This window comes from Ambystoma mexicanum, chromosome 4p (genome assembly GCF_040938575.1).
Source record: "Ambystoma mexicanum isolate Mex_15411 chromosome 4p, UKY_AmexF1_1, whole genome shotgun sequence".
NCBI classification, from domain to species: domain Eukaryota; kingdom Metazoa; phylum Chordata; class Amphibia; order Caudata; family Ambystomatidae; genus Ambystoma; species Ambystoma mexicanum.
This window is the reverse complement of record NC_090927.1, coordinates 1,262,477,718-1,262,491,272: the sequence shown is the minus strand read 5'-3', so window position 1 is coordinate 1,262,491,272 and position 13,555 is coordinate 1,262,477,718. Positions and strand designations below refer to the sequence as shown.

General features: G+C 46.9%; 1 protein-coding gene across 3 annotated transcripts in view; it reads right to left on the bottom strand.

Annotated features, from left to right (window-relative positions):
* Positions 1 to 13,555, bottom strand: part of WDR27 (WD repeat domain 27) — a 2,413,256-nt gene that overhangs the window by 2,192,533 nt on the left and 207,168 nt on the right. For all 3 annotated transcript variants that reach the window (XM_069606956.1, XM_069606954.1, XM_069606955.1), the window contains exon 4: positions 12,450 to 12,574. In XM_069606956.1, the coding sequence (XP_069463057.1) occupies positions 12,450 to 12,574 (125 nt within the window). The remainder of the gene's footprint in view (positions 1 to 12,449; positions 12,575 to 13,555) is intronic.

The following is a 13,555-nucleotide window of genomic DNA, read 5'->3' as shown; positions in this document are numbered from 1 at the left end:
GTCCGAGGTGTTATGCTCCACCCCGAGACACCATAAACATATATGGGGTGGATCGGTCAATGACATTTTAGACCCACAATCTCAAAACTTCTTGAACCCGGTCTTCGGGGTAGTCAGTGTCGACGAAGAAGCCATACTTGTTCTCTTAAAGTAATGAAGTTGTATGAAGTAATGAAGCACGCCGTAGTTCTCGAAGCAATAGCATTCGCGGAAAAACGGAACTGAAACCAACAGGGCGCTACGCGTGATATATATGCCTTCGATGACATCATGCTCGAGACAGAGGTCGTGGAGGGACATCAAGATGATGCCATTGACGCACAGCACCCTCTGCCGAAAAAAGAAATTCAGAAGCAGCTGAAGCTGGATATCGAATATCAAAGATGAGGAATACGTGGGAAGACACAATCCATTCGAAATGTTTATTACAGTACCTTATTTGGACTTCATAAATTGATTTTGGCATCTAAACCTACTAGTTTGTCCCGATTTCCATCAGCTTCAATAACAATATATTTTATATATTGGGGTGATAAGTTATTTCGTTTTCTAAAAAATAATTTGATTCCAACACTTTAAGCATTGTTTTCAATAGATTTAATTGACTACATGTACCTAATGCACTCACAACCTTCAATTACTCACTCGTCCCGCATTGCAGCCTCCCGGCATGGGATTGGTCACCTTAGGACCCTATATCTGCTGCACACTGCAACCGGCAGGCGAAGCCGACGAGCGAAGGCCCAGAGCAAAGGCCTCTGGTTCTCTTTGTAGCTCTCTGCTGCTCGCTGTGTGAGACGTCCACGCCTACTGCCTTCAAGTCACTCATCGGGCAAAGTAAGCCTAATGCTTGGTTCTGCTCTAAAGGCGCATATGTCCGGTTGTACAATGGTCTCGCTAAAGTACTATGTCTGAGGCACTCCCCCCCAGCCATGCCCAACTCCATTCCTACCTTCAGCCTCAGCATTCCTCTCCGAGCCCGAAATCCACCATCCTCCACCTTTCCAGGCAGCGAAGCATACTCCTACAACACTGCCTAGCAACATCCTACATGCACCAGCACACTCTGCACCCACGGACGCTCAGAGCATGTGCACCACTGCCATGAGTCTACCATAGCTCAATTCAGCCCCCACACAACCATATGCTGCACACAGCAACCTCCCCAAACCTTAAACACTCCTGCACCGCCCAATCATCCATTCCATCTCCTGCTGTCTACCCCACCCTACAACTATCCCTCTGCATGCCATACACCAAGCCATAACATCCTGGCCTCGCCCACCTCAACACTACCCTGCGTAACCTCTAACAATGAGGAGAACGCCAACCACAAACTAAGGGACAGACTCTCGTATCTCCAACACTTTTCCTATACCACTGCAGCATCCATAACTGCCAGAAACGCCTTTCTATGCCTAAGGACAGCAGCAGACTCGCAGTACTGTCTGCCACCATTAGTACCTGTCTCTCCCACCTCAGAGCGAGGACCCTCACCAAAGATCCTCGGCTCCTTTTGCACAGAAGGCAAGCAACTTGCTCCGAACCCCCGCAGGTGGCGCACCTCCTGACGAATCCTCCACTTACGGGCAGGGCCCCTAGCCAGTCACTCCTCATTGCCCTCCCATCCAACCCACCAAGTCGTCAAATCCAAAGGGAATCCCCCAAAACTGAAGCGGCCATAATAGACTCACCACAGGCCATTACTCACACCTTTAACCCGGCACAACCAAATTGCAAAAAAGCACCCGCCCCCAACCTGACAGAGATACCCCCAAAACTCACCTCCTCCATGCTGCCCTCATCAATGCTAGATCACTCCAGGAATACGCCTTGGACATAAACGATCTCATCACCTCCCAGAACCTAGACTTCCTTGCCAAATCTGAAACCTGGCTCCATCATGCCTCTGGTCCAGCACTCTCCTTAACACTCCTAGAAGGATTCACCATTCTCAGACAGGACAGAACAGAATCTAGGGGGGGGGGGTGCGAAGTCACCCTCATCCACAAAGACTCACTTAAGGTGCAACTCTCCCACTCTTCAGCAGCTCGCCATAGATTTCGAGAAGGTATTCGACTCTGTGAGGTGGGAGTCCCTTTGGGAAATAATGAGAAGAATGGGATTTGGCGAGAACTTCCTGGCTTGGGTCCAACTACTATAAACCTCCCCTGTAGCCGCAGTAAGGGTAAATGGGATCAGGTCCCTGACCTTTGCACTGGAAAGAGGCACGCGACAGGGCTGCCCCTTCTCGCCACTGCTCTTCATCCTGGCGAGAGCCACTTGCAATACGGCTCAGGGAAAGTCCAAATTGGGTGGGATTCAAATGGCCTTGGGGGGGGAGAAGACATGGTATCGCTTTATGCGGATGACCTTTTAATCTATATGAGCAACCCCAGGGTTTCATGCCCAACCGTGACAAGAATATTACAAGAATACCAGACATTTTACGGGCTTAAAATCAACTGGCAAAAGTTGGTCCTTTTCCCAATACAGGGCGAAACAACAGGACCCCCTCGAGAATGCCCATGCACGGTGTCCACAGCAGGCTTTAAAGACCTTGGAATACACTTCAGCCCCCAACTGGGAGACTACACGCAACTCAATTTAACCCTGGTATTGGACAGATTCGCATCTGATGCCATCCACTGGCAATCCCTCCCACTGACCCTTCTGGGTAAGGCGGCCCTGTTTTTAGGCAGAAACCTGTGCAGTTCCCTTAGGGACCACTGCAAAAGATTTAGGACTACAGGTGGTTGGCAGTAAACCCAATTGGTAGCAGTCTGTACCACCCAGATTTACCTAGTAGCTGTGGCTGAGCAGTCAGACTTCTCTCAAGATGAGTTAGGCAGTATATAGAGTATACACAATAAGTACAGAGATACAGTAGCACAAGCAAACACTGGCCAGAGCTTTGGTGTAAAAGTATATAATTATTTATTTAAAGACACTTGTAAATTACACTAGCACAAAGAGGTAAGTAAATTCAACACACAGTCACTATTATATATATACAACCCTAATTACTTATTAGACAAGTCTTGATGAGAAACACCACTTATTTTCAGACAGAGGTGAGCGCTTAACATAAGATGCCACTCTAATAAGTTGTTAAAAAGGGAGGGAAAAAGGCAGAGTTATGAAAGCACACAAGTTTCAATACTTTTCAAAGAACCACAGTGAGGCAGGTTAGGCAAAGTCTACTGGAGAGCAAGGATGTTCAAATGCCAGGCCCACTCTTAGAGAGAGCAAGCAAAATGTGTCCAGGATCACACAGTGGGGTTATGCCCAAAGAGTCTTTGTAGAAAGTTCACAAAAGATTGAGATCAAGTCAGGAAAAGTTAGTTAACAGGTCCCAGGCTAACCCAGGTTAGAAAGTCGAGGATTTACTGTCACCCCGAACGATCTGTCGCAAGGGAAGCCAGGCGGGACACAGTACCTGAAAGTGGGAAGAACGCTCTAGCCGGGGCAGTTGTTCCTGGCAGCGGGTGAAAGTCGGTGTTTCGTCCAGAGGAAGAGGAGGTCTCGACGTGGAGGAAAGCTGAAGATCGTTCCGCTGCCAGGGAAGAAACCAGCCGCGGAGTTTCCCGGTTACAAGGTACCACCCTTTTCTTCGTGGTAGTGGTAAACCGTGGTATTCCGGTTGCCGGGGTGCTTGGCACGGACAAGGCGGCCACGAGATGGTCCAGGAAGGCGAAAAGATGGGCAAACTGGTTATCCCCACCAGTCAAAGGAAGAAGACTCTCCGGACTGGAGATCTCCTCTGTCGTCGGGAAAAGTGGTGAGACGGTTCAGCAGGGCTCCACCGGTGGTGTCGTCGTTGCAGGTCGGCTCGGCTTCTCCCTCCTCGGATTCTTTAGGTCCTGTGGCGACTTCTGAAGTTCCAGTCCCCAAAGCCCTGCTTTTATGCAGAAAACCCCCATTCATTCAGCCTAGCTGTCAATCAAACATGCTAAGTGGTGAGCCGGGCGGCTCACCATTTGGGCCAATTCCACAAGAGTGCGACTTGAGTTGCCGAGGTAACTCAGTCCAGGGTGCCTAAACCCCCTCCGACACCCCCTGTGGTACCCAGACAGAGTGGCACCACTTTTGGAGGCTTCTGTGGAGAAGCCCGCCAAAAAGTGGAACAAAGGGCTCGACTTGGGTTGGAGTCACAGAAGCGAACACCAACGCCATTTTGGAACCAAGTTTCGGCAAAAAATACCAACCAGTGAATTTATATTAATTTAATAAACCGGCGGTATGTTCGAGGCTATATTAAAAAGTGGTAGCCTCCAACAATGGGAAAATCCCATAGGAATATATTCGCGGTCGAATATAAAAAGTAGTATCCACTGCCACCAGCCAAAACTCGGTCGGGGGGGACTGGACAGTGCCCCCTCAAACAACAGACCCCGGGGCAATCGAATTGTCCCGACCAGTACGTCCACAATAGGATGGTTTGTACTGGTTCTGTTCACAATTTGAGACTAGTAAAGCCAATGGTGACTTTACATGCCCTGGGAGACAGTAGTCAGTCCCAGGGTATGGAGTCTATGTTTGGGGGTCGCTACTACACCCCTGGGTTACAGCACGGAGGGTGCTGTGTAACCCACATACCAAAAACACATGAAGCCCTATGGGGTAAAGGACCCCATAGCCCATAGAACACATACAAAGTCAAAGGAACACATCAAATCATGTCTAAGAGTCGGAGGAAAAGAGTCTCACTCTTAGCAGGAGAAAAAAATAAACCCCAAAAATCCAGCAAAGCTGCTGGGGGACTCACTAGGTTTGGGAAATTAGCCTTTACAGAGAATTCTCCCTAACACCTGTTCAAAATGCTGGCCCAACCCAAATTTCTGTATGTCCTGCAAAACGCCCCGCTCCCTATCGCAAAAAAGACTTTCACTGATATTGAGGGATCCTTGAGGGGGCTCCTGTGGGGAGGGAAACAACCTCGGGTGGCATTGAAGACACTACAGAGGTCTACATGGGAGGGAGGCATAGGCCTACCCAATATGCGCAGATACTACTGGGCAGCCCAGCTGGGGACAGTAAATGACTGGCTGCACGGGGACCAATCTCTTCCACACATTGCAGCGGAGAGGAGACAACCGGGAGGGAGGACACCTAGACAGGCCTTGTATGGGGGGGGAAACGATACCATGAAACCCTACCCGGGTCAATGAAACAAACGTGTCGGGTTGTTAGGCAGAAACCTGTGCAGTTCCCTTGGGGAACACTGCAAAAGATTTAAGACTACAGGTATAGCAGTAAACCCACTTGGTAGCAGTCTGCACCACCCAGATTTACCTGGTAGCTGTGGCTGAGCAGTCAGACTTCCCTCAAGAAGAGTTAGGCAGTATGCAAAGTATACACAATATGTACTCAGGCACAATAGCACAAGCAAACACTGACCAGAGCTTGGTTTCAAAAGTATATAGTTATTTATTTTTAAGAACACACAAATTGAAAACACTCTAGCAAAATATAATAAAACACTCCAACCACAGTTATGGAAAGCAGTCCCAATCCTTATTCCTATCTAGACAACTCTAGGTTAACACCACATAATTAAAACAGAGGTGAGCGCTTAACGTTAGATGACACTCTAGTAGGTTAAAGAAGGGAGGGGAAAAAGAGCAGAATTAGGATAAACACACCACTGTAAGGTCAAGAACACTTTTGGTAAGCTCAAAGAAGCACAAAGTCACAGGTGAGCAAAAGTCACTAAGCAGGGCCCACTCTTAGAGCAGACAGAGCGAAAACGTGCCCAAGATCACACAGTTGGTAGGGATTCAGAGTCTTGCAAAAGAGTTCGGAAAAGAGTTAGAGCGGCTCAGAAAGTTTAGCCAAAGTGTCCCAGGCAATCCCAGGATCGAAAGCCGAGGGCTAAAACTACCTCGTACAGTCGGTGGCAAGGGAAGCCAGGCGGAACACGGTACCTTAACGGAAAGGATCCTCCAGCGGGGGCAGTTGTTCCAGGCAGTGGCAGCAAGGATCGACGTCGGTCAGGGGAGAAGAAGATCTCGCTGAAGAGCAGAAGAAGAAGGTCGTTGCACTGCCCGGGAAGAAACCAGCCGCGGAGTCCTCCGGTTAAAGGGTTGTACCGACTTTCGCGGTTGGGGTAAAAGTGGTGGGGTTCCGGTTGCCGGGGTGCTTGGCACTGGCAAGGCGGCCACGGGATACCTCGAAGCACGGAAAGAAGGTGAAAACTGGTTGTCCCCACCAGTCAAGGGAAGGAGCCACTCCGTTAAGAGTTCTCCTCGGTCGTCGGGAAAAGTGGTGAGATGGTTCAGCAGGGCTCCACCGGCGGTGTCGTCGTAGCAGATCAGCTCAGCTCGTCCCTCGTTGGATTCTTAGGTCCTGTGGCGACTTCTGAAGTTCCAGTCCCCAAAGCCCTGCTTTTATGCAGCAAACCCCCATTCACCCAGCCTAGCTGTCACTCAACCATGCTAAGTGGTGAGCTGGCCGGCTCACCACTTGGGCCAATCAGGACGGAGTGCGACTTGAGTTACCTAGGTAACTCAGTCCAGGGGGCCTAAATCCCCCTCCACCCCTCCTAAGTACCCCAGACAGAGTGGCACCACTTTGGAGGGCTTCTGTGGAGAAGCCCGCCAAAAGTGGGACAAAGGGCTCCACTTTGGGTCAGAGTTACAGAGGCGAACGCCAACGCCATTTTAGTATCAAGTTTTGGCAAAAAATCCCAACCGGAGTTATAATAATAAATATATAAACCGGCGGTATGTTTAAGGCTACCGTAAATAAATAATTAAATGTGTTAGCCTAAAACAATGGGAAATCCCATAGGAAAATATTTGCGGTCGAATATAAAAAGTAGTTTCCACTGCCACCAGCCAAAACTCGATCAGGGGGGACGGAGACGTGCCCCCTCGACTAACAGACCCTGGGGCAATCGAATTGCCCCAGCCAGTACGTCCACAATATGATGGTTTGTACTGGTTCTGTTCAGGATTTAAGACTAGTAAAGTCTTTGGTGACTTTACATGCCCTGGGAGACAGTAGTCAGTCCCAGGGTATGGAGTCTATGTTGGGGAGTCCCTAGGACACCCCTGGGTTACGGCACAGAGGGTGCTGTGTAACCCACATCCAAAAAATACATGAGGCCCTATGGAGTAAAAGACCCCATAGCCCATTCAACACAAGGTTTAACCAAGAAAACACACTTCAACATGCCCAAGAGTGAGGGTAAAAGAGTCTCACTCCTGGCAGGAGAAAAAAATAAACCCCAGAAATCCAGCAAAGCTGCTGGGGGACTCACTAGGTAGGGAAATTCAGCCTAAACAGAGAATTCTCCCTAACACGGGTTTGGGCAGAAATTCACCAAGACATAGGAATGGGCCAAAGACCGACCCTAGCACAACCCATTTGGCATAACACACTCCTTGGGGAACTGATGAAAGTGGGGTACCTGGAAAGCTGGGCAAAGAAAGGGATAGACAACCTGGCAGAGGACTACAGGCCTAGGCCGTTCCGGGAACTACAGCTGCAGTACGGGCTGTCCACAGCAGAGGGCTTCAGATACAGGCAAATTTCCCATGCCATCTCAGCCCAGTTCCCCAGTTCCCCCCCCTCCGCCCGAGCAACATTCCTAGCAACTCCCCGCTAGAGGCCAACCTATTCGAATCAGGAATTCCCACCAAGGTAACATCCACCTTATATTAGGTACTCACGGCGTTCAGGGCAAAAGACCTAACCAACCTGCAAAGCAAATGGGAGCAAGATTTGGGTAGGATCGAACCTGAAGAATGGGTAGAGGCCCTGATGCTCCCAAGAGAGGTCGGGATAGCGGCACGGCTACGACTGATACAATTTAAAATCCTCCACAGGGTATACTACTCTCGCACAATGCTCAATAGATGGGTGAGAAAAGATAGTGATACCTACCTCAGATGCGGAACGGAGGGTGGCACTTTCTACCACACACTCTGGGAATGTTCACAAATTAAAATCTTTTGGGCCAAGTGCACCCGGAAACTGTCTAACATAATGAGGACCCCGATCCCCTTGGAACCCAAACTGGCATTACTGGGAATCTGGGAAAGCACGGACTTAAATAGGTACGAGAAAACTTTTCTGGCCATAGGCTTAGGACTGATTAAAAGACTGATAGCAGCCACATGGGGATCAGCGGAACGCCCCAAATTAAACCAATGGGTGTCAGAAATGGACCTTTGTATGGGCCTGGAAAGAAGGGTAACCCCGAAAATGTACAAAGGTATGGGGTAAATGGGAAGACGAGGTCTGACTGGTGATCCGTCTGAACACTAAGATCTAGTAAGTTCCCCCACAGACTCTCCGAACCGGCGCCTGGAAGGTGCACTCTCAAACCAGCAAGAAAACCAAGTTGAATCTCAACTGTATTATGCGTAAGTCGTACCTTGTTATGTATTGTTTGTTCTGTAAAAAACAAACAGATTTATAAAAAAAAAAGAATGAAGCCTGGTGCAGCAGTATTCAGAACGCAATGCGCGCCAAAATTACATCCCTTCAAAATTGCAGAGAGACAAGGGGCCTCCACCCTCAATCACCCTTCTGCCCCCACCAAGCCCTATCAAATTCAGAAATGTGACTACTGATGAAACAGCAAAGATACTAAAAAATCCAGCTAGGTGCAAAGGCAATATCTGCCCAGCCAGGATCATCAAAGATTGCTCCGACGCCTTAGTAACCTTCTTAACTAGATTCATCAATGCATCCTTCTCCTCTAGCCTAGTCCCAAACTGCCGAAAAGAAGCGTGGGTACTCCCACTTCTAAAGAAACCCTCACTCGACCCACTCTCCCCAAACAACTACCACCCAATCACCACAGTACATTTCCTACTCAAGATCCTGGATAGGGCAGCATATATACAAATTCAAGCGTACCTCGATTCACACCACATCCTAGGATCACGCCAATCTGGCTTCCGACCTGGGCATGGTAAAGAATCTGCCCTCCTGGACTTAAAAATGCAACATGACTCCCTAAAAGATGAAGGTAAACCTGCCACCATACTCCTCTTAGACCTCTCGGCAGCCTTTGATCTGGTTGAACACAACACTCTTTGTCACCACCTCACCTCCTCCGCCAACTTCTCACTAGAAGCAACTTTGTGGATCAGATCCTTCCGCTCAAACTGGTCCATGAGAGTCTTCTCAAACACAGACAATGCATCTCTTATACCCATTCTTACGGGATCCCCAAGGGTCCTGTGTGGCCCCTTCCCTTTACAATATTTTCACAAACCCATGTTCGACCTCCTTGACTCTCTGAGTGTCTCATACAGGAACTACGCTGATGACACCCAAACCCTCCTACCACTAACTGGCTCCCACCCTAAAGACTCCCTGACCATCAACAAAATCTATTCCACCATCCAAGCGTGGATGGCAACCAACCACCTCTGCCCGAACGATGAAAAGACAGAGATCCTGCTTGTGGGCTCACCCACGCTGCTCGACAAACTTGGAGGAGACTTCACTTCCTTTCTCATTGATGGCATCCAGATTCCAGTCTCCACTTCTGTAAAAACACTTGGGTTTCATCTAGACGCTACCCTCTCCTTCAAAAAGCAAGTAAATGCAATCGCCTCAACAGATGCCTACACAACAAAACTTATCAACGCAGCCAGACACTTCCTCTCAACCGCAAGCTGCCTAACCATCGCCAGAGCCATCATCGGAGCAAGACTGGACTACTGAAATGTCCTCCTCGCTGGCACGTCGCAACATAACCTGGTCAAACTCCAGGTCATCTAAAATAATGCGCTTCAAGCAGCACTGAACATTTCCAGAAGAGACCACACCACTGACACCAGAAAAAAGGTTCACTGGCTACCGATATGGGAACAGATCATCTTCAAGACCCTCTCCATCACGCACAAATGCCTATCTAACAGCTCCATAATACTTATGCCAGAAAATTGAAAGAACCACATCCACTAGACCTGTTAGGTCTACTTATGCCAACCGACTAAAGATACCCAAAACAAAAAGGTCAAGATGAACAGGATCTAGCTTCCCCTCTGTCTCAGCTAAAAACTGGAACTCCCTCCCTCCCGAACTAAGCAGAACCTGCCTACTTACCCTTCCGGAAAGCTCTCAAGACCTAGTTCTTCACCTAAACAGGTCCTCTGCTGTTTCATGACACTCAGTACTTTCTACTGTTTAAAATCACAGTGTAAGCGGATGCAACAGCGCCCTGATGCCCTTGGGTGCTTTACAAATGTAAAAATTAGATAAAATAATATCAATAGCGTTACATCATGAAAAATACATGCACTAAAATTAGCTAACATCTTTCCATTTGCTCAGGCAAAAAACACTTAAGACAGAATTTTAAAATCACTTCATGAATATTAATAGCTGCAAGTATGAACATTCCTTTCTTTAGCCATTTTCTTCAGCTTTGAGCTGCTTAGGGCATATTACACTCTGGCTAGCCCCCCCGTCTTGGGCTGGGTCATGTTCTCCTACTACCCCTTTTTTCCTTGTGTTTGCTTTTCATAGTCCCAATCTTTTTGTGATTTTATCTAAAGATGAAAAGCCTATATTCTTTCACTTAAACTTTCATTCATGGATCTACTGGTAAAGCTTATACTAAGCAATTGAGCGACTAAACGTTCAAAGATCTATAGTAATTTTATCAGTACCCCCTTATCTAACTGTCTATGCAAGCAGAATAGTATTGGTGTTTGGAATACAAGTTACATCGGGCAGTTCAAATTGTTCAAAGGTCAAAAGCTTTGTTTGCAAAAGTCAATCAGATATTTGCTTTCCTGTTCACGATAAACTTAAAACACCATATCAAATCACATCAAGTTAACACAATTTTGACTTAAGGTTATACTTTATATTACCTTCAAAATAGTATTTCCAAAAGTATTATGCGAGCACAGTCACATTTGCAAAAAAGGCCCATCTAGTAAAGGTTATGATTACTTTTAAAAAAGTAGGCATTTGAGTCTCTTAATTTGTGTGTGCTTTGAGAAGCCAGGAATGAGACACGGACACAGAGGACTCATGGTTTTTGGTTAGAAACTTTTATTGAAACATAAATGTCTAATGATTAATGTCCGCCAGAGGGTCTCCCAGGACCCCCCTTGTTTTTTGCATAATTTAATTAACTTTGGGTCTCACCCTCAGTTACTAGGGGAATACAGATGTGGACCCCTTTCTCACTATTCTTAGAGAGGCACAGCTCCACCCTACTGATGAGGTCCAATCGGACCGAAACACTGTCTGGGGTTGCTGTGGGTACTCTTGTTCAGAGGAGAATTGCCTAGCATGTTGGTGCTGGACTGCCCCAGGGCAGAACAAAGACTGATACGTTTTGGATATTTCTCCTCTGTGAAAGATAGTGAGCTAAAGACTCTGGGTAAGGCTCTCATAACCGGGGCTAATGTCCGGCAGAGGGACTCCCAGGACCACCCTTGTTTTTTACATAATTCTTCAGGCCTGCCAGATTTCACTACTTTAAATTAGGGTGAGGTGGACTACTTAAGACTGGGTACTGGCATTTATTGTGGAGTTGTACTGGGCCTTCCTTTGACTACGTCCAGTTTCCTTCGTTATTTGACTCGAGAGATTCTCAGGACATTCTCACTGTTGGATGGTACCTTGTTTTCATTCTAGCTTCTTGAAGGCACTATTCTTCCTGCGGAGCATTTCAATAAAATCACTGATAAAGGCTGATAGAAGGATAATATGCTTAAAATAACTTTCTTCCTTATTTATATCTTCAAGACTTTTCTTCCAAAAATAATCTTCGAAGGTGACACAGTTCAATGATTTATTAGTCTAAGGCAAACTCATGCTATCCCATTCCTAGGACACTTAGGTAATAACATTATATGTTTCCTTCTTTCAATGACTTGTTCTGGTTCATTGTATTATCTGCACCGCAAGAATACTTCTGAGCACAGCAAGACTAGTCTACTCCTATAACCCCACCATCCCCTTTGCTTAAGTAGCAAAGCACCTTCAATCCTCAGACCGCTGGACTCAGCAAGCCCATTCAACATAGTGCCAGAACTGGATACCTTTGCCTCTCAGGACATCATCCCAAAACCCTACACTCGTCAACATCTCGCCAGAATCTCTGCTGGTTCCTTGATGTCTTTCCACCTTTGCTACCCACTACTCTGTTCATGCTGTGTAGTTGAACATGGGCATGGGGGGTGGCAACCAAGGGGAGTCGCTGAGTATATAAGCACTTAAACTTTAGCCTTTTGTTCTATTCTAACCTCCCTCGAGGTCCATAGATGTCGACTGTGCACCTCAAATGCAGTCAATATATTCCCTGCTAAATATAAACAGACATCTCTTAGCATAATGGCAAACATTTGATAAGATTTCAGAGTTTAAGTACACCTATTTCTGTGTGGTATGTCAAGCTGCAATGTATCAAACAAACAAACTACAGTATGCGGTCAAAAGAAAACAATTTAGTTAAATGTGCTTACCTCTGAGCTAAGCAAGTAGATTTTGTTTTCAGCACACACTGCCACAATCTTGTCATCGGAGCTGAATCTTAAATAAGATGCCATTCCAAGAAGAGTACCTATTATCAGTCCTCGAGGAAGTAATCCTGCAAAAAGTTGTAGTGTTGAAAAGCAGTACCACTGGTAATAAATAATCAGTATTACACCAATTTGACCACTGCAATTCATTGGCAATGTGAATTAATCGCATTTGGAAATATAGCATGACTTGTGGTTTTGTTCTTGTTACACAATCAGGAGCTTCAGGCCCACACCAGCAGGGATGATTTGGGGGTGGGGGTGACGGGATCTACTATAAGGTTGACCATAGTACAAAGTAAAAAGAGAAATACTACTTACCAGACCCAATGGTTATGCTTGTCCACATTGATGTCCCCCTACTACCAGCATTCTGGCATAGGGGAACCTGGTGGGGAATGTCAAAGCTACTCCCAAAGTCCCTTTAAAGTGGAGCCATGCGACAGTGAGCGCACAAACCAATGTCTCCCTACCACTTAATATTTGTAGCATGCATCAACGTCCGTGATTAAAACAATGTACTGAAGGTGATGTAGAGCAAGACCTGGCTTCAAATAAATTAGAAAGGTTATCTTGGTTAGATGGAACATATAAACCAGACATCCAGAGACGCATAGCAGAGCATCTGTAGAAACAGGTACAAAGTACAAGCTCAACTTCAGCTTCCGTAATAACCACTGTTAGGAAAGATTTCCTTTTTTCTTCTTTCCTCACATGGACGTCTATAGAACGTCTATTGCTTTGTTTTGACTGCTAGACTGACTTTTTGGAGGTTAGTAAATCCTTCTGATTTACTTACACTGGGCCTCATTACACGGTAGGCGGTAAGGGTTTACCGGTACTGCTATTTTACCGGTACCGGTAAACCCTTACCGCCTTACTACGAGGTCCCTTTGCGGGTTGGTACATTAACGCCTGCTTTTAGCAGGCGTTAAAAAACGAACCCACAAAGGGACCGGGGTGCTAATTACGATACTACAATTTGCGGTACCGTAATTAGCACCTTCCCCATTCCCATTATGCCCTATGGGGCAAAAATGGGAATGGGG